This window comes from Cordyceps militaris (assembly GCF_000225605.1).
Source record: "Cordyceps militaris CM01 unplaced genomic scaffold CCM_S00006, whole genome shotgun sequence".
In the NCBI taxonomy this organism is placed as follows: domain Eukaryota; kingdom Fungi; phylum Ascomycota; class Sordariomycetes; order Hypocreales; family Cordycipitaceae; genus Cordyceps; species Cordyceps militaris.
In genome coordinates, this window is record NW_006271974.1 from 2,833,502 (window position 1) to 2,861,460 (window position 27,959).

Genomic DNA, 27,959 nt, shown 5'->3' on the forward strand with positions numbered 1-27,959 from the left:
TTTTTTCTTTTTCTTATATACTGGGATTGGACTACTATACCAAGACAAGACGCTGGCAAAAAATATTGCTTGAATGAGGATTATGATGTTTACGAGGTTTGCTGTCTTCTTTATCTTTTCTATTCTACTTTTATTACATTGGCTTGGCAAAGAGCCCAGAAAACAACCACAAATAAACACGGGAAAGTTTGACAAGAGCCGTCTCGGTCTCATTGTGAAGTGATGTTTGAATTCGTCTACATTGTGCTGATTCGCTAACCCGCCGTCACAACGGCAGCACCACCACTTACTCATGTCGACGTCGGAGACACGCCGTCGACGGACGGACTACGGGCGTGGTTGCCAAACTTGGACAGCAACGGCCTGACACTCGCCGCCGTGAGCGTCCTCCTTAGCGGCGGCGGCCGCAAGCTCGTGGTGCACGTGTACTCGTCCTCGAGCCCCCAAAACTCATCCGCCCACTCCTTTTCCCACTGCCTCGTGGCGTCATCGTCGCCGTCCACCACTTCCTCCTCCTCCTCCTCCTCCGGCTGCTGCTGGGCCAGATCCAGCATGGACCCCGTGTCGGCCGCGCCCCAGCCGCTCGCGGCATGCGGACACGGACCCTGGCCGACGGCGGCGCGGTGCGAGTGAAACGAGCACTCGCGGAAGCCAAACGCGCGGTCGTCGTTGCGCAGGGCGTTGGCGGGGATGCGCAGCTGCGGGTTCTTCCAGCGCATGTCGAGCCCGGCGGCGCGCATGCTGCGCACGTGCGCGGCGTAGTCGGCGGCGAGTTCGGGCAGCGCGGCGAGCATGCTGCGCAGGCGCGGCGCGGGGTGGTGGTGGTGGTCCTCCTCCTGGTGGCTGCTGCTGCTGGCCGACTCGCCGGCGACGGCGAGGGAAAAGGCCACCATGGCCACGGCCCAGCGCCGCAGACGGCCCGCGGGCCGCGCCTCGCACCGCGTGTACAGGTACGTGACCACGGCCGGCGCCATGTCCCAGTCGCGCCGCAGGTACAGGTCCTGCACGGCATCCATGGCCAGGTCCTGCAGCGCCGCGAGCCCCAGGTGCGCGGCAAACAGGTGCAGCCGCACGAGCGCCCAGTGCAGCACGGCGGCCGCCGCCGCCGTGCTGCGCCCCGTGGCCGCCGCCGCCGCCGCTGCGTCGTCCACGTGCGACCGGAACGAGCGCGGCGCCCGCAGCCACTCGACAAACAGGCCAAACATGGACGCCGACTCGCCCGGCAGCCACAGCGTCACGGGCCGGTCGTCCGTGTTGTTGTTGGCGGAGCACGAGCCGCGCTGCAGCTGGTCCCGGAAAAAGGGACTCGCGCTGCACAATAGACGTCGGGACACGACAAAGGGCTGTCGCCGACGCCCGACGAGCACTGTCGTCGTCGCCGCCGCCCCGACGGACGAGGTGCTGTGGCTGCGGGCGCGCGGGGGCGGCCGCGGCGCCGCGTGTGACACGGAACTGGTGGTTCGGTGGTGGTGGTGGGTGCCGCGTACGAGCGGCGGCGTCGAGGAAGAAGACGTCGCGGGCCGGTGGTCCCGGAGGCTGCTGCCGTTGAGTCGGGGTCCCATGCCGGCGGCGGCGGCGGCCGGTGGCGGTTTCTTCCCGGGGAGGTAGGCTGCTTGCAGGACTGTTTCCGGCTGCATTTCTATAAAAAGAAGAAGATGATATACTTGGCGAAATCTTTTTTTTTTTTGTAAGCCTCGTCGCCGACAGGGGAGAGACTGGGCCCCAGGGTCATATATAGCTGGGATAGATGATTGTTCCGCGCCCCCGTGCGGAAAAAGGGTCGTCGGGGTCGCCGGCGGCGGCACGAACAAGGGCAAACAGCCCACCGACTCGAGATATGTAATAAACCTTGTATCTTTCAATGATCCCCCATGGGGTATGGTGATCATGCGAGACCCGGGCCGGGCGGCGGGCGGCGGGGGGGGTCGAAATCACGGCTGTCGTTTTGGAGCGGAAAGTGCGGAAACCTGTTGGGTGAGAGTGAGTGAGACAAATGCCCAGCAACCGCAAATGAGAGGCAAGAGGAGAGAAAGGGCAGATAGTTAACAGAAACGTTTTCCCGGGGAAGGGGGGGGGGGGTTCCGCACGGAAAACTTATTTTTATAAATCCAGAGGGAGAGAAGCAAGGGTACCCATGCTGACCACTCTGTCCTGCATATTATATGGGGGATGGGGGCAACACTTTATTGCAATCTACATCAAGCTTGGACTCTTGAAGCAAAAAAAAAAGGACGCAGCAGCAGCGCAGGGATCAAAACCCGCTGGACTGGTTGACTGAGCGCCTCTGCTTTGTCATTTGACTCACAGCCTCTCGCGTGCTTCAGAAGCCCGTCCAAACTAACACGCTGAAGCGGGCCAAGGGGTAAAAGGGAAAGGGCCCGGGAGGATGGGCGTTGGAGCTGACAAAGGGCCCTCTGACAAAAGCGGTTGACTCTCGTGGGAAAGGAGGAGGGGGTTGCCGATGTGGCCATGTCAGTCGAGCTTGGCAGATCAACGACATGTTCATGGGGTCAACAAGTCATGTATGTCGACAGGGGGGGTTCCTGAATGCATTGCTGTGGGAAAACGCGGCATATGGGCTCCGTCGTCGACGTTCTTCTGCATGGCCCAATCTTGTTTCCCTGAGCGTGTGTGTGTGTGCGAGACCAAAGCGGGCTTTTTTTCTCTCTCAAGTTGCAACCCTACCACATACGTATCCGTATCGCTGGAGGAGGGAGGACAAGTGTGCTCCATCGAGGCTGCGACCCTATGCCGAAACTTTGTATTTCCTGTTCCCATCGCCACGGGCCGCTGTGTGTGTGGGCTTGATGAGTGTGTGTGGTCTCAATCTCTTCGGAACGGTGGTTTCATTCCCACATCTTGCCAGCTGTCAAGGTTTTCCAGAATGCACAGAGAAGCTGAAAACGAAACAAAGCTAATCAATGGACAACTAGATAACGGAAAACGACAAAAAAACCGGACGCCATGATGCCGTTCGTTCCATAGAGTAACCACCCCCCGCCGCGTCATTGTTGGTGCCAGACCAATGCCCTCGTGCTCGCCTTACAAGCCATTTTCAAAAGCAAGCAAGGAACATGCCTGTGCGTTCATGTACGTCACAGATAAAAAAGAACTCGCGTTGTGACGTGTTACCTTTGTTTTCGTTGGCCAGGATAAAATGAGCACAGGGAGCGTTGGTTGTTTCATCGCCAATGACTAGCGCAGAGGGGGGGGGTGGTTTTGCTGCCGCTTCGACCCGAACACGTCTTCTACATCGTACATCGCTCTCTGTTTAAAACTCTTTTCCACACTTTATTAACGAATGACTAAATAACTCAAAATAAACGCCCAACTATACATGGACAACGTGGCGGTGGCGTACTTTCTTCAAGACGGGTTTAGAAACAAGGGAGGGGGGGGCGTTGATGGTTGGTTGGTTATGCGGGGGCCTTTTCTGTCTCGGCAGTCGTTGCGCGCGGACGTTGAAGTGTGGGAACTGGTATCTTGCCTTTCTTCTCTGCTAATTGGACTATATCATCGGGAATGCCATTGGTTATTAATGCATTTTATGCACTTTATGCGCTCTCATGACTTGTTGAAGCGGTGCGTTGGCAAGTGTCACTTACAGCCCCATGAACTATATGTGCCTGTTTGCAATCTATAATACCGGCATTGTGCATTAGCATCTCACTAGTTAGTAGTTAGTTTAGTCTTTTTTGTTTCTGTTTGATGTAGATTTCGACTCTTTTTGTGCACACATGATGCGAAGTTGGGCCAGCATGTCTTCCTTTAATTATTATTCCTACACCACCACTCATTTGCTACTCACAATCCATCCGTCTCTATTGCATGTGAGACTTGTTCAAACTCCCTTGGCAAAAGTGGCCCCTACATCAGGGCTGAAATGTCTTGGGCGTTCTCGGAGAAAAGATTTTGACTTGCTCCTCTTCATCTTGTCAGCCCCGAAATCCTTCCCCACATCAATCACATCCATCACATCACCATCACCAATCCCGACCTGGTCCGGAAAGCCGCTAACGTGTTTCACATCCGCCCGCCTGACGACTTTCTGGTCAACCTCTCTCTAGTCTGCCGCAACCTTGGCCCTTCATCTCAACAACATTACCCTCCTAGTTAGCAAATGTCTCGCAGAAGACCATCGAGTAGTTCTCGCCCTGGCCCGGACCATCCAGGCTGAGAGTGGCGCACTTTGTGAGATGTGATACGGCCACACGCCTTGCTCCCGACATGGGACGGAGGTTGGCGTCATGCGAAGAGTGTGCACGGTTCCAGAGGCTTTTTGTTGCAAAATGATGAAATAAAACCAATAGTTTCTGTGCTAGTAGTTCCTTGTAGCAATCACCCAATGTGACCAGGCACAGCCCTGATAAAGATAGTAAACCCGCTTCATCCCATTCCGATGCTGTAAAATGCCCATTATGCGCCAGCCAGACTTTTCAAGTAATAAAAGTATAAAAGTACACAACGAATGAATGAAAAAGAAGTCCCAGTCACATGTGTCGGGAAGAGCGCTGCCACCCCTGCAGTATGCGAAAATGCCTTCGAGTAAAACAACTAAACGACGCCCACGCTCCCCCCCCCCTCCTCTTGGTGGGTTGCATGGTACAACTCAGCCCCGTCGGATGCCGTCAAGGTATCGTAAAGAGACCGAGCAAAGTTCTTCAAATCCATCCAGTGCGCTGCATAAGCAATCCGCCACGCAGTCGGACTTGCATAGCTGCCGCGGGCCGTGTTAACATGGCATCTCGCGGATTGGCTCCGTCGCAAATTCGCAGCTATCCAAGTCAACAACTGCCCCTTTTAGGTGGTGGTGGGCGCCGCGTACGAGCGGCGACGGCGTCGAGGAAGAAGATGCCGCGGGCCGGTTAGTGGTCCTGATTCGGCGACTGCTCAGCCTCATCAATATCCATTCCAGTTGGCGACTTTTCGGCGTTGGCATCCTCGTCCACGCTCTCCTCCACATCCACTTCCTCATACTCGTCGTCGTCAATCTCAATTGGCTCCGGGTCGATTGCTTTGCTCGTCGCCGCCTCCGGCGGCGCCCGAACCGGCGCCGTGTGCGATCCAGCAATCGACATGGGCAGCGGCGGCGGTCGCGCCCCCGTCCCCGCACTCTCCGGCGCTGGGGCCACCACCGCCGTCGACGCCGAAGCTGTGCGCTCCCTGTTGCCCATTTCCGTGAGAAGCACCGTTTTCGGTGTCCCTTGCCTGCTCGCGCTGCCCATCGACCGCGGCGTGCCCGTCGCCTCCGAGTGCGTCCGGTAGCCCGGCGTGACGGGCGTTTGGGGGTCCGTGCTGAGCATGCGACTGCGCTCCTCGTCAATCTCCGACTTGGAGCGGCGCTCCCGCAGCCGAATACCAAACTTTTTCCGCGTCATGCTCTGCTTGTTGTTGTATAGGTTCTTCAGGCGAGCCATCTCGGCCTTTTGCGCGTCCGGGTGCAGCTGCTTCGCCTTCTCAATGCCCTCAGCGTACTGGTGCTCGACACGCGTCAGCGCCACGTCGAGCGCGAGCCGCAGGGTGGGTGTCAGCTTCGCGTACGGGTCCTTGGATTCCGCCGCCCGCTGCGGCGTCATCGACTGGCTGCTCGCGGCCGGCCCTGGCTTGGGTGTCGTCGCGGCCTTGACTTGCGGCGGCGGCGGCGGCGGCGGCGGCTGCCTGCTATTCAAGATACGTTCGGCATCCGCAAGGAGCGCTATCAGGACCTGCGCGTGCTCGTCCATATAAATGCCGCAGACGTTGTTGCTGCGGTGGTACGCCAGCCCGCCTTGGCCGAGAAAGCGCTGCCCGCAGAACAAGCAATACTCTTTACCGAGCTTGTGGAGCGGTACGGGCGCCGTGCCACAGAGCCCGCTGCGTCGGTGAGAGAGCAGTGCCTTGATCCCGCCGCACGGCCGGTTGCAGCTGTCGCAGTGGGCGATGCCGAGCCTCGCCAAGTCGGCGGCAGACGGGAGACGAAGGGTATTACCAGTTGGCGCTGGCTGCTGCTGCTGCGCCGGTAACATAGACGGCGAGGGGGGCGGGATCGGATTCGCCGTGGGAATCACCCTCTCCTGCCGGGCCGCGGGGCCGCGGCTACCAGACTGGCTACCACCAACACCCCCATCCGTCACCACGTCGCGAGTGTCGTAGCCCAAGCGCTCCGCCCGGCCGAGCGCGTTAACGAGCGGCTGCGCCCCGATGGACTCGAGGCGCAGCGCGAGCGCCTTATCCAGAAACGTGTTGCTAAGCTTGGACATGAGGCTCGGCGCCATCATGTCGAGGTCCTCCCGCCTCAGGTGCCTGGCCAGCGGGCCGGCCGAATTCCGGACCAGGCGAGCACCATGCTGCTCAATGGTGCGGCTCAAGATGGCCGGGGGCGCTCTGTGAAACAGTGTGCTGCACTATATAGTTTTTGGTAGCGTACCATTTCGTTAGCCATCTGAAAGTTGAAGACTGTTATTTATAAAAAGAATTGTTTGATTTTTGGCTTACAAGAAAGGAGCTGTGGTATTCGGATCCGACAAGCGTCAACTCCCACAGCTCACGGACGGCCTGACGCAGCACCGCCGGGTCGAAGCTCCTCATTGTCGCCTTGGCATGGGCCACGGCGTCGTTGAAGCTGTGCTGGTTTGCGGGCATCAGGTTGGGCGACGGAAAGCTAAACGGCGGCAGCGCAGTTTGCGCATGCCCTGGGGCCGGCCGTTGCTGAGCCATGGCTGCGGCGGCGGCAGCGGTGCGTGGGAAAGAGTGAAGTTGCAACGGGTTTCGCTTGCGACTTGATCAACTTGAGGCGCAACATTCATGGGCTGTAACTGGTGTGAGATGCGGGCGGAGCGGCGCAGCAGGAACAAGTGTACCCTAGTAGGAAAGTGAGTGCCGCTTGCTTTGGATGAAGGGTAAGATGTCGTCGCCGTGTCTAGGTAGCAGTGAATGAGCGATCTTGCTCTCGTGTTCGGCAGTGAATGAAGCTATCTTGCTCTCGTGCTGAGACGCGGTTTGTGGTGAATGTTGTGGTGGACGAGCACGTGCAACAGGTTTCCGTCGTTTGGCAGGCACGCCCAAGTATTTCAGCGCGACACCTCTGGTAATTCAAAAACAGATGCAGAGAAAATGGCGGCCTCGAACTGTCTCTCAATATTCGACACGCCTGATGAGAAAGCCCCTGGTGATGCGTACCGCGTTCCTTGCCCAAGTTAAGCCGGGCAGACAGGCGGTATTCAGATGTTAGCGTGTTTCGCCAACAGCCAATCACAACCGTCCAAATATTATCTCTGCCTGGTTAATTAGGCATCAGGCATCAATAAAGGGTCCGCTCGATGGCGCGAAAATTCTTACTAATTTCTGCGGGGCCCGCATGACTAGCCAATTAAAACTCCTGTTTTATGAAGCTATTTTTGCGGATTCTTATATTGCTATATCAGCCCTTGTAACCCCTTGTAACCTTGTACCTTACTTGATGCTATTTTCATCCGACTTTTATGTCGTTATTGACTAGTAACTACCTAGGTAGTTACTAGTCGTTACTAGCCCAAGCCAATCTTGATCTCAAACTTTTGACGTTTTGCAGCTTTCAATTTCGCCATTTCAAGCACCACCCACCAACTTCGGCTCAGACTCTACTTCCAATGCCGCTTTCAACGTAGTCGACATGCTTGGCTTCTGCCTCTTCCTCACATTTCCTCTTGATATCGCTCCTCGTACCCGGGTTGCCCGCCGGCGCGCCGCCAGTCCCCCAAAACTCCTGGCGAAGCGTCTCCACGTCTAGGTTTCCGCCCGATTCCGTCGCCATACGCGCGAGGCAGCAGTCGAGCGGCTCGTACCAGCGATCCCGCAGGCGCGCCGGGTACTTGGACTGCACCGTGCGCACAGTCTCCCGCGGATACGCCCACCCGAGTCCAAAAAAGTTCTTCTTGTCCGCCAGCCGGCCGCTCGCCATGCTCTGCAGCCTGCATTTGGCAATCACGTCGCGCTGGTGGACCAGAAAGCTGTACCGGCGGACCCAGACCTCGTCCCGCCACTTCCTCTTGCCGCCCTGTTCTGCGTACAGCTTGGGCCACGTCGGCGTCTCGACCAGCCCAATCTCCATGGCGAGCTGGTGACGCTTGACCCACGACCGGAAGCCGATGTCGCTGTGCTCAATGTAGTTGTCGAACCGCGAAATCACGTAGTCGAGCTCAATCAGCAGCCCGGTTTCAGTAGCCGCATCCTGGAGGGGGAGACTGTCCCACGCTTGGAATAGTTTGGTATAAAAGGTATCCTGGTCCGACCAGGGAAAGCTTTCGACGCACTCGAGGATCGTACCCGAACAAGGCTTGTCGAAACATTCGTCCGCCGCGCACGCCCGTGGTTGACTGGGCTTCTTGGCTAAAGTCATACTGGTAAAGTGACAAATGCTAGACCAAACTGCTTCTCATATCTTTCAAAAGAGGTATAAATGACGGTGCATAATAGTGCATGTCGCAGAGAGGAGACTCCCAAGTCTATCGTGGTGTTGGGTGCTGCTTCGTCCCTATGTGAATGCAGGTGCGAGCTGCCGAGTCACTTCGTGTTCAGCACCTGCCTCAACCAAGGCGCAGCTTTGCAAATGCGTCAGTCACTGGGCCAAAATAGGCTGCAGCAGTCACCATATATGTTTTCCAAGGCATCACGCACGCTGTTCATCAAAATAGGAAGCAAAGCGGGCAGTTGCTGCTCAGTGAATGCATCTCTGATATTCGCATGTGTTGGCCGTAGTCTCGGCCGCTGTACAAATCGTAAAGTGCTACCAAAAATTATCAAAATACTCAATAGCATACAAGTAACGTAAATCATAAAACTGGTTGTCAGTTGCTTCCCCTCTTTTCGAGCTGTACCTAGGTACCCGTGTCCGCCTTTACTCGCCAATACAAGCGACCATCAGCCGGCCATAGTCGCCCGACGTCTCGCCCTTGATGCGACTAGCCAGGCTGCGATGGAAGCGCTGCTGATAAGCGCCCTTGATATTCGCCAGCTCATGGCGGTCCCAGTGGTATCGCACGACGCGACCGACGAGAAGCTGGTCCTTGGTGCCCATGCCCGCCATGGCATCTTCAAAGAGCGTGGCGGCATGCATGTATTTGTCGACGGCGTGGCCGAGCTGGAAGAGGAGAGCGTCCTTCATATGGCCAGAAAATTCCTGCTGCAGTTGTCAGTAGTCAGCGAACACGACAACCTATAAATACAACTCGCTGTTACGTACGGATTTGACAACGGCTTCGAGATCCTTGTTGAAGCGCTGCTTGTAGGCGTGGGCAATGGCACGCAGCTGGTTGTCGTTGCTTCTGGTAAAAATGCTGCAGACGAGGATTTCGTCGGTGCCCATCTTGCCCTCGGTCGCCTTGTACAGCTCCATGACATCGCCATCGACCTGCTGGGGGATGACGGGCGCCGAGTCCTCGGCGCGGTTGGCGGCCAGGACCATCATGAAGTGGCGCTCCGTCTTCATGCTCAAGTCGCCCTTGACCGTGTCCTCGAGGCTGCGGTGAAAGGTCTTGTAGTAGGCCTGCTTGATGGCGTTGAGATCGGCATTGGAGCGCGACAGCAGGATATCATTGAGCACGAGCTCCTTGGTGCCCGGGCCCGACATGGCGTCAAACAGGCCGTACACGTCGGCGAGGAGCGGCCCGCGCGCGAGCTGCAGCAGGCCGCGCTCAAAGTAGCCGCTCGTCTCCGACTTGAGGTCGTCGATCAAGTTGCGCCGCACGTGCCGGGCGTACGCCTCGCGGATGGCGTCGGCCTGCAGCGGGTCCTTGTTGGCAAGGACCTGGATCAGCGCCTTTTCGTCGGTGCCGAAGCCCTTCATGGCGCTGCGGAGCGCCTGCGCGTCACCCGTCCCGTCCCAGTTGATGTGTTGCGGCGGGCCGTAGCCGAGTGAGGGCGGCGTCGGAGGCCCCGCGGCGGGCGGCGGCGCGCCATACTGGGCAGGCGGCGGCGCGCCGTACGCGGGTGCTTGGTGGTGGCCGCCGTACGGGGCAGGCGGTGGCTGGCCATAGTTCTGGGGAGGCGGCGGCGGCTGGCCGTAGCCCTGCTGGTGAGGGGGCGGGTATTGGGCGGGCGGCGGCTGGTTGTAGCCCCCGTGCTGTGGAGGATATTGCTGATGCTGAGGCGGATATTGGCCAAGCTGGGGAGGATAGCCGCCATGCTGGGGAGGCGGCGGACCGTAGCCCTGAGGAGGCGGCGGTTCTGCGAAGCGCACCGGCCGTCAGTTTATTTGTAGAAAATTTCACCATAAATTTGCAACTCACGGCCATAGCTTTGGCCCCCATAGCCTTGGCCACCGTAGCCTTGGCCACCGTAGCCTTGTTGGTACGCCATAAGAAAGTGAGGGGTAGAAAACTAGGTGTCTTGAAGTGGTTTGTTCGGCGACGGCGCGCAGAGAGTGTAGCAATGCTCCCTCAAAGGATGGGTTGTAGGGAGCGTCTGCGATGATTTTGACAAGTCGCGTGAATGAGGAAAAAAACGGCCAAGGAAAAGTTATGGCGACGTGGGGGATGACGACGATGACGGCGTGCACAGCTTACATAGGGCCCCTCCAGCTTGCTGCGGCTCACAGTGACCCGCCGTGTTAGCAGGCACAAGACGACGAGGGCCCGTCAGTCGAGGCTGTCCAATGGCGGTTTCGATCGGCGACGCCACTGGCAGCTTGGCAGTATAATTTCTGGCACTAGATTTGCCTGGGCTGATTTCTGGTCGGTTTTGCGTAGCAAAGTAGGTTTGGGCGGATATGCCGAGGCGGAGCTGGAGCTCGAGGGCCCACCGAGGGCAGCCTTGGCTTTGTAGTGGTGTAGGTAGGAGTGAGGCGAAAGAGCCAAGTTGCGAAAGATAAAACAGCTTGAACAAGAGACAGGAATAGATTGACTATATCCCAATACTTACTCTGTAGTGCGATTTCCCATGGAAGCTCCAGTGGTGGTCTCCCACGATATGTAGACTATCCCGGAGAGCAGCCTACCAGGTCGTGGGCCAGCGCCATCCCGGTAGCAATAGCAATAGTGAACAGTACCGCAACAACCGCGAAATAGACATACATCAAGATGGTGATTCGATTACTTCCTCAAGACACTCCCTCCTCAGTCTACCACCTTTGCACAATGAAATTAGTTATGCTGAGCGTGATGCCTCCCTTGGCCAGGGCGACGCATTGTCTGAGAAATCAATGGCGGGGCACAACCAGCCGAGCCACCCACCTGACGGGCGCGACGCCACCTGCAGCACCGCCACAAGAACCGTTGAAACAAAGTTGTGGCAGAGCTCGCCACTTACACGACGCAACCGAACTAGCTATCAGATGCTACAAAAAAAAAGACAGGGGGCTGCGACGGCGACAAGAGACAATGGAGACAATCCGAAGAGTGTGAAAAAGGATCGGAGGATGACATTCCATCGGAAATGTCGTGCATGAAGCTATGCAAGCGCGGACATGGGAAGCAAAGCAATATTCAATATTAACTTCCTGGTGGCTGGTGGCTGGTGGCCGCGTCCGTTCACTGCAAGGACCCCACTGAAAAGCTAGCGCAGGGACTGCTGTTCACTTGAAAGAGATGGCACCTGCAGCGCTCGATGCTCCCCACTGCAACCGCTGAAAGCACTTGCGCTAGCGTTGCTCAGCTGGTTCGCCCCACTGTCGCCCGCTGTAGACTTTCCCTTTCCAGCCATGCAGTGAGCAAAGCGCACGCCAACCACCCAAGTAAATTTCGCGACTGTCTTTCCCAGCCACCGATTTCACACGATACTTTTTGGCATCGTGTTTGCCAGCCCCCATCATGGGCGGCGAGGAAAAAGGGCCTCGCGCCCATGCATGTGCGACTCATGACACTTCACTTCTTCTGCATATCCGATCTTCCTTTTCCCCTCGCTGATCATCTTGCCATTCCGCGATCGATCAACGTTGCCTCCCAACAGCTCTCAACTACTTGATCTAGCTTCGTTTTTTTTCTCATTGCCGATACAACACTCGGGTCGCTACCCATTGAAGCCTCTGCGGCATTGAGCTGCTTTCTCTCTCTCTTACTTGTTGCAACTCCCAAGTTCTCTCACAATGCGCACCTCTGCCACCCTCCTGGTTGGCCTTTCGAGCTGCATCGCCAGCACGGCTGCCTTTCCTCGGATCCGCATATACAACTCGGCTCGCGACGCCGCCATCGCCGACTACGCTAAAGTTAACCAAAAAGTGCCCACGTACTCGGTCGTTCCCTTGGAACCCGGCCCTGCCACGCAGTCGGGCGCCAACCCCGGCGGTGATGCTGGCGGCAGCACCAGCGGCGCGAGCAATCCGACCTCAACCGGCCGCGGCGGCTATCCCTCGTCGCAGAGCGCTGCGACTGTGACGGTGACGGTGACGGACACTGTGACGCAGGCGCAAGATGCCGTCACCCAATATGTGACGGTGACGGCGGAGGTGCAGACGGTGACGTTGCCGGCTGTTGTTGTCACGAGCACTTTAAACGATACCAAGACTGTGACTGTTCCGACGACGGTTATTGAAGCTACGACTATCGTGTCTACCACCATTATCGAGCCCATTACTGTTACTGTCTCGGGCTCGTCCACAACGCTGCAGACTAGCACCGAGACTAGCAGCTCATCGACCACTCCCGGGACGACGTCCACGAGCGAGAAGGCCTATTCTACAGAATCAAGCTCTGTTCCGACAACATCGGAGTCCACCACCGAGGCCAAAATCCCCTCGACATTCTCTTCCCAAGCCATCGACACACCAACTACTCCCACAGCAGCGTCCGGTACGCAACCCAATGTGCAATACCCCACCGCTGTCCCGACCGGCACTCTGTCAACGACTGCCACGCCATCCTCGTCTTCCGCGAAACCGTACGACGACGGGCAATGGACGCACTCTTTTGACAATGGGCGGTGGCACCCCCCGTATCCTTCGACCAACGCCACCGGCCGCCATTAATGATGAGTGACGACTTGAAACGAGGGATTTACGAATACGCAGAGTGAAGGTCTCACGACATGTACCAAACTGGTGAAATGAGGGGTGATACGAGGCGCGCACCAAGGCATTTTTTCCCTGCCCATCTTCTACTTCTACAACGGGCTGTTTTCGCCAGGTTTCATTTCGTCTGGTTTCATTTATCCGGCGACAAGCTGGCAATTTTTTCAAGGCACTGCCGAGAGCAGTGGTGGCTAATGTGCCTCGGCCGTGAGTGCCATTGCCATTTTGATATTTCTTTTGTCGTTGTATAGACACCATATTCTTTCTTCTTGCATATTAGACAACTACTTACTTAATACGACCATCGTTCAGATTGATCAAACCATGTGGGATGCAGAAAGTGGATGGCGGCCGGCCTGCTCAGCAGCAAGTGACACAATATGCGGTGCCGCACCGACGGCCTGCTGCATTGCCAACCAACGCTGCAAACGGGCCGGTTTCCGATTGTTCTTTCATCAGCGTGCTGCATCGCGCCGAACCATGTCGTGAACAATGGCAAGACGAAAGCCATGTAGCACCCGATTCCCTGCCACGCGGGATTCCCCCCCGTATCGCAATGAATGTGAATCGGCTGGCCCTTCTTATCAACACGGCGAGCCAACCCATCGTCCGCCAACTTTTCCTCTCTCCTAACTTGAACTCTCACAAAGCACATGGCAGCAAGCGTTCGCTCTCTCTTATTTTGAAAAGATACACCTCACAGACATACATCTACAGCCATGATGGAACTGGGCTTCATCGGCCAGGAGCTCCACGCATCATCCTCCACCGCACAAGAATCTACCACGACGCCTCCCACCACCAGCACCGCACCGCAGCAGCAACTACCGACGTACGTGCCCGTCGACAGCCGCCTCTCCGACGCCGACGCCGCGCACAAGACCATCCTCGTCGGCCTGCTGATTGCGCTCGTCGCCGCCAGCGTCGCGCTCGGCGGGCTGGCCATGTACTGCCTGCGGCGGCGCGCCCAGAGGAGGCTGCAGAGCGAGTACCAGGCGGAGCTGCGCGCGGTGCAGCAGCAGCAGCGCGATGACAAAGACGACGAGGGGAGGGCGTGAGGGAGAAGGCGGGACTCTTTCTGGGGGGGGAAGGCGGCTTTTTTGTAGTTATTTCGTCTTTTTTTTTTTATGGTAGAGGGAATGGGCGGTGACGGGACGGCCGGCGGGTGGCTCCACCCCGGCGGGAGCGGAATGCGAGGAATGTCGATGCGCATTTGCTCTTGAAGATGCCACTCTACGATTTTTACAGATTTGATTTTTTGCTAGCTTTGGAGTGAACAAGGACGGTTGAATTGATTCAGAATTACACAATATATAGAAACTTCCTCGCCGTGACATCGGGTACCTGAATCTCAGGCACCCAGCCCATGCCCAAGATGCAAGCCAGCCTCCGCATGATACCACTCTTTGCCCACCCACCACACCGACTTTCCGCTAATAAGCTGCATTTATTCTCCCCCGTCGATGCACCTTTCCAATCGGAAGTCCATCCACCTCGTCTCCATACCGGAGCCGTTGTGGGGAAATCTCGCTGCTGGCAAAAAGTCTTGGGCACCAATACGCCGAACCATGCAGAGGGGGTCTGTGTGGCTACACCGAGTCATGCCCGTATAAGAGGTCCCCGTTGTGCAACAGTTCTTCACCTACAAATACCTGCTCCGGCCGTGTATTCTGGCATTGTACATGAATGCTGGTTCGCATGTGCAAGACTACACAACAGCACTTCTTCCCTGTCCTTTCATGAAAGCCGACACCGGGCCACATACCCGACCTAAAAACAACATAACCCAGCTCAGGCAGCACCAAGAACAAAACCATGCTCCTGTGAATATCAGGACCAAAAACCCAAACAAATGCACAGGTTTCTTCAGCTGTCCTGCCTAGTGTGGATGCTCCTCGTGGCCCAGGTTGCTCTCGCCGTCCACGGGCAAGCACCCGCCACCGCCCTCGCGGCCCGGCAGCAGCAGCAGCGGAACGCGGCCGGCTCGTCGTGCTCGGACGAGGGCCAGTGGAACTGCATGACGACCAGCTGGCAGCGCTGCGCCGCCGGCCGCTGGAGCGTCGTCATGCCCTGCGCCAAGGGCACGACGTGCGCGCCCGCCGGGCTCACGCGGGATTTCCGCATACAGCACGACGGCAGCGTGGATAAGAATGGCGGGCCGCCGACGACGAGCGCGGGGGTCCGCCGCTGGGCTTCGAGGGGGGGGGTATTCGGGGCCGTGTTGGGATGGATGTGGTGGTTGGGGTAAGAGGAAGGAGGAATGGGGATCGGGCTTGAGGAGGACTACGGACGAATGGCAACACATGCCGCATTTTCCTTTTTTTTTGTCATGATTGAAACGAGTTATGAATAGTACCAAATGTGCTTTATGTTTCTGAAGATACAACAAATTTACGTCGTCTTCATTTTCACGTCTATATCTTGGCTCGGGTACTGCCGACTTACATGCTTGCTCCAGGCATCAGTTGTGTACATGTGGTTGGTCCATGAATTTCCGAGCACAGAACCATGTGCAGAACGCCATTCACTATCTGATTTACTTTGACACTCCGTCACTTCGGGTCCGCTACCCCGACTTGTCCGCCAGCCAGCACAGCCTGCAGCAAAGGCTCATCCTTCCACTCCCGGAGGGCCTGCGCCTTCCACTGCTCCCACTCCTCTTCCTCCTGTCCCAACCTCTCCTCGCCCTTCCCATCCAGCGCGCGCTTCATGCCCATAAACAGGCTAGCCCACGTCTTGGTCGCCTCATGTGCGGCGGCGACCGGGCCGAGCGCAAACAGCAGCCTCTGGACGGCGCGCCCGCGCAAGACGCAGTCGGCAAGGTCCGCGCGGCCCTTTTCGCGCAGCGCGCCGGCCAGCAGCCGCTCCTCGTCGGCGAGCGCGTTGGAGCCGTCGTAAAAGGCGGCGACCGGCCACATCATGCACGGCGAGGCAAACGCCTCCGCCTTGGACGCCGTGGCGCACCACTCCCAGTCGATGATGCCCACAATGTCAAAGTCGGCGCTCACCAGGATGTGGTCGCCCTTGTCGTCGGCGTGCTTGAGATAGAAGCGCTCGCTGGCGGGGTTCGCGTCGTGGCCCCAGACTCGGTCCTCCGCCGCGTTGTCGAGCCGGAACCGGTGGGCGAGGAATACGTCGACCGCGTTGCCGGCGGTGCCAATCTCCCCTCTGTATATCATGCCGAGGTAGGCTTCGACTTGGGCGCGAAAGGCTAAAGCCGAGGAGCGGAAGGGTCCGAGAGGGCCGCCGTTGATGCCGGACTTGGACGTGGAGTGCTTCGCCAGACCACGGACCTGGATCGCGGATTGGGTGGACGTGGCGCCGGTCTCGCCTCCTGAAGTGGCTTGTGAATCGATGAGCGATCCTAGCTGACTAAAGGGGTGTCTCTCTATTTCAAGCATAATATCCGCCAGTTGCTGCACGATTTTGCTCCTCTGCGCCGCCGTCGCGCCCTGCCAGTTCAGCGGCGTGCCCGGGAGCTTCTCCATCAAGATGTACCCGATGCCGACTTCATTAGCAGGGTCAGACGCCAACGCCCAGTCATACACACGGGGTGAGGGGATTCTGGTATGAAGCTGCAGATACTTCATAGTGTCGGCCTCGCTTTGGAGCACGTAGTCGCGTACGTGCGGCGGCGGTGCCCTTGGGGCAACGAGTCGAAAGCGCACAATCCACACCACGCCGTCGGCAAACACAACGTCTGCGTGGCAGTTTTGGCCCCCCATCATCTTTGATAACGTTTTGGGAGAGAGATCGACTTGGCACGGTATTGGCGGCTCGCCACGGAGGCGTGACGCGCGCGCGCAGAGCTTCTCGCCATTGATCTGGCGGCACAGCGCGTCTAGGCGCTGTGCCTCGCCGGCGGCGTACTGGTCGGCGTACTCTTTCCAATTTAACTAGAGCAAGGTGTGAATAGGAATTCCCTGAATTTAGAGAGTATGGAAAATTCACAGTACCTCTGGACTGGGGCACTTGTGCCACTGGTGCTGGATATGAAGACGGCAAAGATGCTTGCCGCAGAGTTCACAATTCCCTTGGTTCTGGACGGCAGGGCGTTGGCAGCCTCCAACATCACAAGGCCACAGGGATGGCATGGTACAGAAGTTGCACTTGTCAACCGAGTGTTGGTATTTCTTCTCAGAAATCTGAAAAAGAGAATGATGTTCAGCCTTGAAGACCAAAGGCTGTCGAGGCAGACAAGCAAGCAGGGGTATTCAGACAGCCAGTGATACACTGTACATGATCAGATATATAGGTACATTTAAGCGGCCTGGCAGCCTCGAATGGGACGGAGAATAACTTGTAGCTATCTACCCTGGATAAAACTGGTAGTAAGCGCTGAGCCTTGTTGGCGCATATACATCACGCGCCTGTGAATGAGAGCTGGCCTGGAATCATGCGGCAAATAATATTCACGGTACCGTTACTCAAAATGTACTTGTCAAGAGAGGGTATTGCATAAACGATTGACTGTATCTAACTAGAACTAGAGCCAGCTTGACAAGGCTGCCATGAGAATAAATTCACTAGCATGAACTAGGCCCAAGCTTCTACCTAGCAACCTCGGCAGTAACAAGTCACCACAGAGGTTAACGTCGTGACTGTGCTGATGCTTGGTAACCCTAAGGGAATCACATTGCTTATATAGCCAGCATTCACGATGGGATTGCCTTGGGCCGGCCAAATGGTCCTCGTGGGCAAGCAAAGACCTATTGAGTCCCAAATCACAAGTCCGAGTCTGGCGTCAAGGTATGCAGTATCAAATAGGATGGACATTATTCTGCTGAATTGTTACATGAAATGGCATAGGCCCATTGCTTCTTACATAGATCATATCCTTCTTCTGCGTCATTATACGAAAAACCCCATTCTAGTTGATACAGGCAGCATGGTAGAAAGAATGCCACGTACAAAAAATTCAATCATTCCCGTCCCAACGCCTATTCTATCATGGTGGCAGCGCTTTCTCCGCCTACGTTCAGCCCGCATCGCTTCTCCGTCTCCCGTACTCTCACACATCCTTCTTCACAGCTGCTACCCAGTCATCGAGGGGTAGGCGCCATCAAAACCCGCTGCGCTCATGCTGCTGACGATCCATCTCGTCGCGGAACACGTTGCGGCCGCCCGTGATGCCCTGCTGCTGGAAGCTGTCACGCACCGGCGAGGCGTCCAGGCTGTCGAGGCTATCTCTGTCCGCGCGGTGGCGGTAGCCAGCCTGCGGCGGCGGCGCGTCGCGGTACACGGGGCCGTCGTCGGGAAAGCCGTTGCCGAGCTGGATATCATGATCGGCGTCGGTGGCGCCGGGGGCGGCGGCGCCAAACATGCGGCGACGACGCGCCGAGCGGCCCGAGTAGCCGCGGGCGCTCTTGCGGGGCAGGATGGCGCCGAGGTGGATGCGGCGCGTCTTGCGGTTCCACAGCGCGAGGCCGACGACGAGCAGCAGGATGGTGCCGAAGACGACGGGCAGGGCAATGGTGAGGGAGTGGCCGACGGCGCCGTTGTTGGGCGCCGTGGCCGGGAACTTGAACCGGGTGACGGTGAGCGGGTACGCGGCCGTGACGTCGTCCGGGTCGCCAATGGTGCTGTTGAGCCGCCGCTGGAGCGTCACCGTGATGTTGTTGCTGTCGTGCCCGTCGAGCAGCTTGTCGCCGACGGCAAAGGGGAAGTAGCCCTGCTTGGCGGGCACGTGTGTCTGGTCAAAGTCGGTGAGGAACACCCATTCCTTGGTGGTGCGGTTCTGCTGCTTGACCTGCACGGTGAGCGAGTACGACTCGTTGAGCTTGCTGGCGTAGTGTTCGGGGTCCCAAGTGACTGCGGTTTGGTTAGCTGCGGGTCAACGGGTAAACAGAAACGATTCGGGGGGGGTTGCTGCGCACGGTAGTAGACGTTGCCGGGCTCCAGGGTCGAGTTTACGCGCGGACGGCAAAACGGATCGAGGCTGCTGTCCTTTTTCGAGCACAGGGTAAAGGCGCCGGTGCCCTTGTTGTTGGTCGCCGTCGGGTTGGGCGGGTCGCCGGTGGTGGTGGTGGGCTCGCCGAGCGTGGTGAAGGAGAAGACGGAGCCGGTGAGGCTCGACGGCGCCGCGTCCTTGAGCGTCGACTTGCCCTCGCCGTCGGTCGTCCACTGCGGCGTGAGCGTCGTCGCCGACGGGTCCTCGTTGACGCTGACCCACGGATCGAGCTCGCCGGCCGGGTCGCGACGGTCGAGCACGGCCGCCGGCGTCATGACCGCGGCGGGAGGCGGCGCGGCCACGGCGGCGCCGCAGAGGGCCACGGCGCCGACGAGCAGAGAGAAGAGCATGGCGATGGTGGTGGTGGGGGATGGAAGGCGGCAAGAAGAGCTGACGCGAAGGGAGAGAAAGAAGGGGGGAGAAAGGAAGAAGAAAAGGGTTTCTGGTTGATGATGATGCGCAATGGCGCACTTTTTTGCTGACGCTTTTTTTTATGGGGCGCTTTGACTTGCTTTCTGTAGCTAATACGGGGATGAAACGGAACTCTGACCCTGAATTGTTTTGCCAAGCTGGTAGGTTTCTGTCAGGAATGAGGGTAGAAAGATGACAGATGCAAGGAATTGAATTGAGCGGCGAGAAGGAAGAACATTCCCCCCCTCGTCAAATCCCGGAATGAGTAAAAAGGAAGAGCCAATCCCGCGTGTCCCGGTGCAAGCGGCTTTTTTTTCCCATGGACTTTTTTCCCTGCCCATCCGCATCCACCACTGCTTACCTGACACGCTAGAGAAGGACACATTAGTAACTGTGATTGGGCTCCTTGTTCTTTTCGTTGACTTGTTTCAACTAGTGGGTGGACCGTCGTCGCCCTGCCAGATCGGGGGCCGTCGCCAAGTGACGTCGTCGGGCTTGATCCCGATGGTCCCGTCAGCTACCCTATAGAGATCTGCCATTGGGCGTTGCGTGCGCGGTTAAGCGTCTTGTAGCATGAGTGAATCGGGGTTTAGGAGCCAACATCTTCTAGTGAGCAATTCTCTGTTTCTATACATGCGCTTATGATATGCATTGCAGTGTATGTAGCAAAGTTGGACCCCATGCCAAGGTCATATCAACCCGCGCTGACTGCAACCAACTTGGTGTCGTACAGAATCTTGCAAGCGCAAACCAAAAATTGAAGAAATCCATCTTATTCTTTTATTTACATCTGCTGGTTCACCGGGACTAGGCACAGGTTCAAGTCCACATCCGCTGGTGCCTTTACGTATTCTCTATCCAAAAAAAAAAGGAGTACGGGAAATTACAAGCTTTCATTATTTCTAGCGCTCTGTATTACAAATCCAGGCATTCTCTGCATCATCAACGTCTCAATGCTCCCGACGAATATCACCAAGGCTCGCTGTCTCTTCCGTATCGCGCATGAGCGCCCCCGTCCTCACAGCTCAACCACGCGCCATCCAACCATCAACATCAAGCCAACGAGCCCTCGGTATTTCTCCCATCTCCGTAGATATTCCATTGTAACCCTGTCATGGGTCTCCGACTTGCTTGCCATTGATGCACTTGGCTATCATGATTTCGCACAAACGGCCTACCAACCACTGCCCATCATGGTTGGTGTCTGTAAAAAGCCTACACCGAAATCGCTGGCGTCGCAGGATTTAAAACGATGGAAAGTCTTCTCTTGTGCATTCCCGACGTTGTACAACAGTATGAGAAATGTCTCGGGAGCCCACCAGGAGTGTTACTCAGACCGACTGTGCGGGAGAAATCTTGTGCACCAAGAGTCGCTTGTATTGCTCGTTCCAGTCGACGCTGTCCATCTCGGAACCAGACTCGATTTCCGTGCTTTCGGAGCCCTCTGAGAGCCCGTGGCCGGGCATCAACCGCCCCGACGGCGCAAACACCTCTGGCGCGGAGAACGTCTGCCGTCGCGACTGCTCCTTTGCAGACTCCATGCTTGACGTATCCTCTTCGCTCCTCTCATCGTCCGCATCGTCCACGATCTTGACGCTGGGCGACCTCGGCCGGACCTGTACCTGAATCTTTCGAAAGTACCGCGCCGCAAACTCCTTTCGTCGCGCCTCCTCCTCCGACTCATTGCACACCATCACCGGCGTTGTGGGGAAATAGTGTCTTCTCTGCATGTGCGCATGCCGGCCGCTGCCGCCGCCGCCTCGCGGTGGCTTTTGCTGCGACGACGACTGCTGGTTCTGCTGAGCGGCGAGTCGCTGGGCATGGATCCGCATCGACGGGCAGTACGGCAGCCGCGGGCACCCCCCCAAACGCCAGAGTTGCTCGCGGGGCTCGAGCAACGGACGGCCGCACGCTGGCGGCTCGTCCTCGCGGCGGCTCAGCCGCGGCCGCAGCTCAAAGCTGTTCTGGTCAATGACGATGAACATGTAGCGCGCCCAGAACAGGCCGCACTCCTCCCACATGAAGAAGCGCCGAAATTGGCAGTACGGGCAGAACAAGTACACGGCTCTGCACATGGGGGGCGGAGCCGAAAGCCCGGGGGGCCCGGAATGGGGGTTTTTGTTGTGTCAAACGGAGATTGGATGCCAGGGGCAAGAGCGCCCTTCGAAGCTCGCGAGGGGGGGGGGGGGCTCTGATTGGTAGGTACGAGTTTGTCGTTGGTTTGTCGTGGGCTGTTTGTTCAAGTCTCCGCTGGTCGGTTTGTCTAATGGGCCACGTCTCGGGAGTCCGCCAAGCGAGGAGAGAATCAGTAAACCAATAGGACTATTCTGAAGATATGATTTTGAGAATAAGCAGAGAATGCCTGATTGGACGGGAGAGTGTGAAGTGGTGAAGATGATGCAAGGTGGCAGCGCAAACACAACCAACCGACAAACCGCCTCTGCACCTTCTCAGCACCTGACAGCTGCCAGAAGAGGCACGACCTTGGCTCAACAACAACGCCCACCGAGTGAGCACAAGCTGAGAAGCAGCGCCGTGTCCTGCCTAAATTTCGTCGCCGCTTCATCAAGAGAGAGATGCAAGCTCCCGGATTTACCGCTTCGTCACACATTCTGGCCGTAATGAACGACAAAAACAGCAATGGAGGGTGCGGGCGTCGCTAGGGTCGTACAGAGTCAAGGCAACCCTCTCCAGGCCCAGATCCTATTGGCACTGGATTGTCTCAAATTAAACAGTCGCACAGGCAAAGGGGTGTCGCAGACGCTGCACTCTGACACCCAATCAACACTCTTGACCACGGCGACTGCTCAAACATGCTTTCTTTTGATCGTGTCTATATACAACAGTGCTCACATCAACAGATGGACACGCAAACAAGGAAACACAAAACGCCTATAGTGTAAATAAGTGTAGATGAAGCAGGCACATATATCCCCTTTTCCGACCAGTCTTGCTCGCTTATGCCTTCTTGGCCTTCTTGGCCTTCTTCTTCGACGACTTGTCGCCAAACGTCTCCTCGTATACCTCGCCGGCCGTCACGACTGCCTTGCGTTTCGTCTTGCCCGACTTGACGCTCACGACGCCCGCCCCCTTGCCGCCCTTGGTGGCGCTCTGGAGCTGCTTCTCGGCCTGCTCCCACCCGGGTGCGTCGCCGTCAATGGCGTACTGGTCCAGCGGCAGCGAGTCAATCATTTCGCGCTGCTTCTTCCGTAGCTCCGCCAGCGCCTCGTGGCCGCCCTCGGCCAGCTCGTCGTCCAGCGACAGCGTCAGCGGCGCGTACTTGTCGTGGACCGCCTCGTCGTCGTGCGCCCCGTCGGCTTCGGCGCGGCTGACGCCGACCTGCGCCGCCGTGGGCATCTCCGCGTCCACGGCCGCGGCGACGAGGCTGGCAAAGTGCGTAGTCACCTTGCGCAGGACCTTGATGAACATGGCCATCAGCTGCGGCGCGGGCACCGTCAGGTCCCGCGAGGCCGCATCAAAGTCCTTGCGCTGCAGGCCCATGGCCATGACGATGCCCTTTTGGATGCCCGTCAGATTGACGCCCTGCTTCAGCTTGCCGTTGAAGTAGAGGTTGGCAATGGTGGGTAGCAGGTCCAGAATGACGTGGTAGTCGAGCATGTTGTTGGCATACGACTCTAGGCGCTTCAGATCAAAGGGCGTCATGTGCCTATCCAGCTCCTCTTTGGTGAGGGGCGCAACCTCTGTGTTGTCGAGCTTGGCGCCAGCAGAGGCAGCTTCATCAATGCTGAGAGCCATTTGGACGTTGAACGTACGGAACTGGTAGGAAAGAAGTGAGATAAATCGCCGTTGGAAGTCACGCGAGAACTCGCCGAGCCAGCTCGGGTCGTCGCCCGTCTCCAGAGGCCGCAGCATGACGCAGGTGTGCTCGCCGGTCAAATCATTGGCAGTTTGGCGCAGGTATACGGGAGCAAACGAAGACCGCTTCCAAAACTTTTGCAGCTCCTTGGTTAGGCCGTAGCTAACGCCAATATAGTCCAGCTTGTCGGGTCGCTTATGTGACAGGCTGTTGAGCAGCGGCGGCAGCGCGTCACGCACAACAATGTTGTCGTCCAGCAGCGACGTCTTTGACAGCTCTGCATTGGTAGATCGGCTGACTCGGTCGTCCATGACCTGGTCCTCATCCTCCGACAGGTTGGCAAATTTGCCCTCGTAGTAGGCGATGAGGAGCTCTACGGCCTTGGAACCGTAGCCTTGGGACATGTACTCGGGGTTGGTGGCAATTCGCACGACACGAGCGCCAGAGAGTGTAGCGAAATTCTCGTCTTGGAACTGCTGGCTCACAAGCCAGGGGATTAGATCACCAGTGGGCCTTTGTCCGCGGCTCAAGCTGTTCAATACACTTTCTCGGCTAATCTTACCCTCGAGAGCGACCTGAATCACACACAAGGGCTCTGGGAGTCTGCTAGTTTGATCCGATTGAGGACCAGTCAGGACAAAGAGCTCATGCGCGGGGGCATCACTCATCAGCTGCAGATCGTCGGGCGTGTTCTTGTAGTGGCTCGCCACGTACAGCGCAACCATTTGCTGGAGGAAAGCCTCGGATACTTGATGAAAAGAAAAGAGGGTATCGCGGTTAAGTTTCCAGAGCTCGCACTGAGAAGGGTCCGGGGATCCGGCCTTGACCTTGGGCAGCTGGGCGTCGAGGCACAGCAGCTTGTTGAGCCACTTCTCGACACCATCGCCCTGCGCATAACGGATAGGCTCGGAGAGAGTAATCTCTCGCAACCTGCGACCAGCCTGGAACTCTTCGCCCTTGGCCGCACGTCCGGTAGAGCGATCTGTAATTTCGGTATTAGCACCACCAGCAGAAGCGCTGCGCGACTGCTCGCGTAGCTGCTTGATGAGCTTGAGCGATAGCGAGCGGCCAGTGCCTTCGTAACCGTTAATCGTCGAAGCCATGAAGACGAGATACGGGCCCATCAGCTTGCGCACAAGCGGCAGAGGGATAGCCGCCGCCTCATCAATAACAACCAACTCAGCCTGCCCGAGAACGTGGGCGTCCTGTGGACGAATGTATTGAATCGTCTGACGATGCTGACGGTGAATGTTGACGCGAACAATGGCCTTGTTGAAGTCGGGATTCGTGCTCTGAATAATGGAGTAGTCGGCGTGGTCGGCGTAGCCCAGAGCGTCGAAGCCCTTGAACACAAACTCAAACAACGTCTTCAAGTTTTCAGGCGAGGGCGACGTGATGAAGATGTTGCTGTAGCCGTAGGCCACCGCGGCCGCAACCGCGACACCAAGCGCGGCCGACTTGCCGCGTCCTCTGGCGGCGGTCAGCGCCACCGTGCTGCGCAGCGTCTTCTCGGCAATGGCGTCGGTGAAGGTGAGCAGAGCCTTGGCCTGGTCGACGGTGCGCGCGAGCTTGACGAGGGCGCCGACGGGCTGGCGGTCCTGCGTGTCGTCCTTGATGGCCTCGAGCTCGCGCTGCGCGGGCGTCGTGTTCTCGTCGAGGTCCGGGGGCGGGAGCGCCGTGACGTCCTTGCCGCCCGAGATGGGCAGCACGTTGAGCTCGTCGTCGATGACGAGGCACGACTCGCAGCCGCCCAGCGAGAGCAGGAAGCGCTCGTTGAAGCGGGCGACGACGTCGGCGTGGGCCTCGGTGCGGTACCGCGCGTGCACGTCCATGGACAGGTTGTAGAGCTGGCGCAGCGAGTTCATGCCCTTGAGCAGCAGGATGACCAGGCCGCCGCCCTCGACCGTCTCAATGGTGCGCGCGAGAATATTGGGCGTCACGGCCTCGAAGTCCTGCAGAATGCACATGCCATAGGTGTTGCCGAGAATCTTGTCCGTCTCCTTGTAGTAGGTGTAGCGGATGTTGTGCAGCGAAATGAACAGCTCGAACGGGTCTTCGTCGTTGACTTCGCGGATGCCCTTTTTTATTTCCTTTTTAATCTTGGCCTCGCGCTTCTTTCGGTGACTGTAATCGGCATACACGTTAGCGACAAGGAAAGCCTTGTGGGCTCGAACCGGTGTGGTCGATTGCTTACCTGGTAAAGTTGAGAAGCTTGTTCTTGTACGCCCATAGAACCGACTTGTTCTGCTTGATATCGACGCGCGACATGATGTAATGCAGGCGCACAATCACATCCTTGCTGTGGTCGCCGACAACAACGAAGAAGCTTCTCTTCTTTTCTTGTAGGCCATTGCGAATCAAGGCGCCGATACGGGGATCGCTGCGAAGGTTAGCTCAAGCTCTGAGAAGTGACCAAAATGTTTGTGACTTATTTCAACAGTCATTGACTTGACTTACACTTGCTTTCGAGAAGACATGTTGCTGGGCTCTGTCAATCTCGCGGTTGAATTCGATCAAGCAATGGCAGAAAAATTGCCTACCTACTTTGGCCTAGAATTTGGTTGCGGGCAAATCCAAAATTCTGGCGGGCTGTTGGTTTCTGCCAGGCGGTGTGGTGTGTTGCACCGGCTCGACAGCTTTGTGGGGCATTTGAAGGTCGATTATAAGTCTTTCCTAATTATTACTATCTTTTGTGTCTTTATGACTTTATTGATCTTTCTTATTTTGCTTACTTCATTGTATTAATTTTTTGTTTCTCGCTTCATTTTTAATACAGTGCGTAGACCGTCGTTGAATAGTGTTCGTTGACTTTGGTACCGGAAATTAGTTACATCCCAGCCGTCCCTTGTAGCTTTCGAAAGTCCAAGCATGCAAAGCAAGTGGCCACGCAAAAAGTTTCAAATCGGTTCTATGTTGGCGAATTGCTGCTGCAATGTCTATGGATGCTATACTGTGCAAAAAAAAAAGCAAAGTCGAAAGAACAGCTCTTGGCAGCACTACCGGGCTCCAGCGCAACCAGAAGCTGCCGCCTCCGGTCGGCCGACCTCGTTCCATCAGCCCTCCTTTCCACCCGATGAAAAACGTGCCAGCATGAAGGAGTCAAACAAAGGGAATTGAATCTAATATACACGCGCCCCAGCCAGGATGCAACCCCCATGAAAGAAATCGCCGTTTTACGTGCGGTCAAGCTTGCGGCGCAGGTTCCTCGTGCGCTTCATAAACTTCTTATACTTGTGCTTCTTCATGCGGAGCTTGCGCTGGCGCTTGACACTAATGGCTTCCATAGTCTCGCCCGCTGCGTGCTGCATGATGCCGGCTGCCGCGCGGCGGGCGGCGCGTGCCTCGTCGAAGCGCAGCTGGCGCTGGGCGAGGCGCTCGAGGAAGCTGCGAGGCTGGTCGTCGTTGACGATGCGGGGGCTGTGGGCGACGATGCGGATCTGGCCGTCGGCCTCGGTCGACTCTTCAATCGTGAACATGGCCTTGTAGACGCGGTGCTGGGGGTTCTCCTCGGCGGCTGCTTCAGCCTGGGCGCTCAGGCTGCTGCTTCCGGCCTCACCCTCGGCGCCGGCCAGCTGGGCCTGAGGCAGGGGTGGCGGACGGAACGGCAAAAAGTCGCCCGACATGGTGTCGACTTGCAGGTACACGCTGGACTCGCTGCCGTCGGCGTTGCGCACCTCGAGGCGCTGCATGCCGCCGCCGTTTTGCATCTGTTCCTCCGGCCCGCCAATCGTCATCTGGGCCATTGGGCCTTCGAGCTGGTCGATGGTCTCGGACAGCGTCGTCATGGTCTCGGAGATGCGGCTGGCCTTGGAGCGGGCCGCAAAGATGGAGGCAAAGTGCTCCTCGGACACGGTGCGCGGCATCGTCTGCGTGATGGAAATGGGACGGTGGAGCGAGAAGAAGCTCGAGAGACCGAGGGCTAACAGAAAAAAAGCAATGTCAGCATGTTACATCCGGCACGACAGCAATGGGCGGGTTGCCAGATTGGGAGGGGTGTGGGACAAAAGGAGCCCGAGTGTTTCTCGCCTTCTCCTCCGTCATCATGATTCGCGGCATACCTTCGTGGGACATGTGGTGGGTGGCGGGGACGCTGGGCAGCTTCTTGAACGAGGCGTCGCGGGCCGACGCCTCCTTGCTCTTTCGTTTGCGCTTGTCACCCGCGGTCTTGCCGTCAGGCCGCGACGACGAGGACGACGACGGGACCGACTGGCCGGCCGACAAGTCGCTGGGGCCGCCGCCGTTGTCGGGGCGCGAGGGCTTGGACGAGGAGAACCGGCGCTGGTGGCCGCGCATGACGACGGGCACCGAGGCGCACGCCGCCGCACGAGTAGCCGCCGGGGGCGCCGAGGAGACGACGCGACGCACCGAGGACGGCAACATCGTGATGGGGGGATTTGTGAGATGAGTCGATCGTTCGGCTGGATACGGGGATGGCGGTTGCGTTTGTCGGGAGAGGAGGAGAAGGAGGGGCGAGATGAAGCGAGTTGTGACAGGATAGATCCTGATGTTAGTAAGACGCGGGGTTCGACAGTACGCGGTACGGTGCACTTTGCCGTCGAAAACCTGGATCAAAGAAGACGGTAATCAGTCATCAAAGGTGGTTGCACAGGCTAGCGGTCAAAAAGTCGGGTGAGGGGGTGGCCTAAGGCAGCGACCGAGTGTGGGCCAAATCGACAATCAGCAATCAGCTCATGTCAAACTCACGCAGTTTTGTAAGCCAGCACGGATGAGAAGAGATACTATTTGCTTCCCTTCTTCCAAATACCTAAAGATTCCGAAGCGAAAGAGAAAAATGAAAAAAAAAACCGAGGTGAATTGAATGC

The 27,959-nt window shown here is 57.4% G+C and overlaps 9 protein-coding genes across 9 annotated transcripts; 1 reads left to right on the plus strand and 8 right to left on the minus strand.

Annotated features, from left to right (window-relative positions):
* Positions 1–290: 290 nt before the first annotated feature.
* CCM_08149 (uncharacterized protein) lies at positions 291–1,637 on the minus strand (the record flags this gene model as incomplete). Its single annotated transcript, XM_006673288.1, has 1 exon — positions 291–1,637. The coding sequence occupies one exon, from the start codon at positions 1,635–1,637 to the stop codon at positions 291–293; it is 1,347 nt and encodes a 448-aa protein (XP_006673351.1).
* Positions 1,638–4,865: 3,228 nt separating this feature from the next.
* CCM_08150 (uncharacterized protein) lies at positions 4,866–6,696 on the minus strand (the record flags this gene model as incomplete). The annotated part of the gene is made up of 2 exons (XM_006673289.1): positions 4,866–6,383; positions 6,475–6,696. The coding sequence occupies 2 exons, from the start codon at positions 6,694–6,696 to the stop codon at positions 4,866–4,868; spliced, it is 1,740 nt and encodes a 579-aa protein (XP_006673352.1).
* Positions 6,697–7,591: 895 nt separating this feature from the next.
* CCM_08151 (annexin A7) lies at positions 7,592–10,314 on the minus strand (the record flags this gene model as incomplete). Its single annotated transcript, XM_006673290.1, has 5 exons — positions 7,592–8,293; positions 8,635–8,743; positions 8,859–9,136; positions 9,200–10,182; positions 10,245–10,314. 5 exons carry the CDS (start codon positions 10,312–10,314, stop codon positions 7,592–7,594), a joined length of 2,142 nt encoding a protein of 713 aa, XP_006673353.1.
* Positions 10,315–12,037: 1,723 nt separating this feature from the next.
* CCM_08152 (uncharacterized protein) lies at positions 12,038–15,206 on the plus strand (the record flags this gene model as incomplete). Its single annotated transcript, XM_006673291.1, has 4 exons — positions 12,038–12,740; positions 13,676–14,012; positions 14,749–14,781; positions 14,819–15,206. 4 exons carry the CDS (start codon positions 12,038–12,040, stop codon positions 15,204–15,206), a joined length of 1,461 nt encoding a protein of 486 aa, XP_006673354.1.
* A 304-nt stretch (positions 15,207–15,510) lies between these two features.
* Positions 15,511–17,052, minus strand: CCM_08153 (Protein kinase-like domain; the record flags this gene model as incomplete). The annotated part of the gene is made up of 2 exons (XM_006673292.1): positions 15,511–16,854; positions 16,915–17,052. 2 exons carry the CDS (start codon positions 17,050–17,052, stop codon positions 15,511–15,513), a joined length of 1,482 nt encoding a protein of 493 aa, XP_006673355.1.
* A 968-nt stretch (positions 17,053–18,020) lies between these two features.
* Positions 18,021–19,258, minus strand: CCM_08154 (uncharacterized protein; the record flags this gene model as incomplete). Its single annotated transcript, XM_006673293.1, has 2 exons — positions 18,021–18,769; positions 18,835–19,258. 2 exons carry the CDS (start codon positions 19,256–19,258, stop codon positions 18,021–18,023), a joined length of 1,173 nt encoding a protein of 390 aa, XP_006673356.1.
* Positions 19,259–20,650: 1,392 nt separating this feature from the next.
* On the minus strand, positions 20,651–21,394 carry CCM_08155 (uncharacterized protein; the record flags this gene model as incomplete). The annotated part of the gene is made up of 1 exon (XM_006673294.1): positions 20,651–21,394. The coding sequence occupies one exon, from the start codon at positions 21,392–21,394 to the stop codon at positions 20,651–20,653; it is 744 nt and encodes a 247-aa protein (XP_006673357.1).
* An 883-nt stretch (positions 21,395–22,277) lies between these two features.
* Positions 22,278–25,613, minus strand: CCM_08156 (nucleolar ATPase Kre33, putative; the record flags this gene model as incomplete). The annotated part of the gene is made up of 3 exons (XM_006673295.1): positions 22,278–25,260; positions 25,331–25,516; positions 25,594–25,613. 3 exons carry the CDS (start codon positions 25,611–25,613, stop codon positions 22,278–22,280), a joined length of 3,189 nt encoding a protein of 1,062 aa, XP_006673358.1.
* Positions 25,614–26,309: 696 nt separating this feature from the next.
* Positions 26,310–27,516, minus strand: CCM_08157 (uncharacterized protein; the record flags this gene model as incomplete). The annotated part of the gene is made up of 2 exons (XM_006673296.1): positions 26,310–27,055; positions 27,195–27,516. 2 exons carry the CDS (start codon positions 27,514–27,516, stop codon positions 26,310–26,312), a joined length of 1,068 nt encoding a protein of 355 aa, XP_006673359.1.
* Positions 27,517–27,959: the final 443 nt, after the last annotated feature.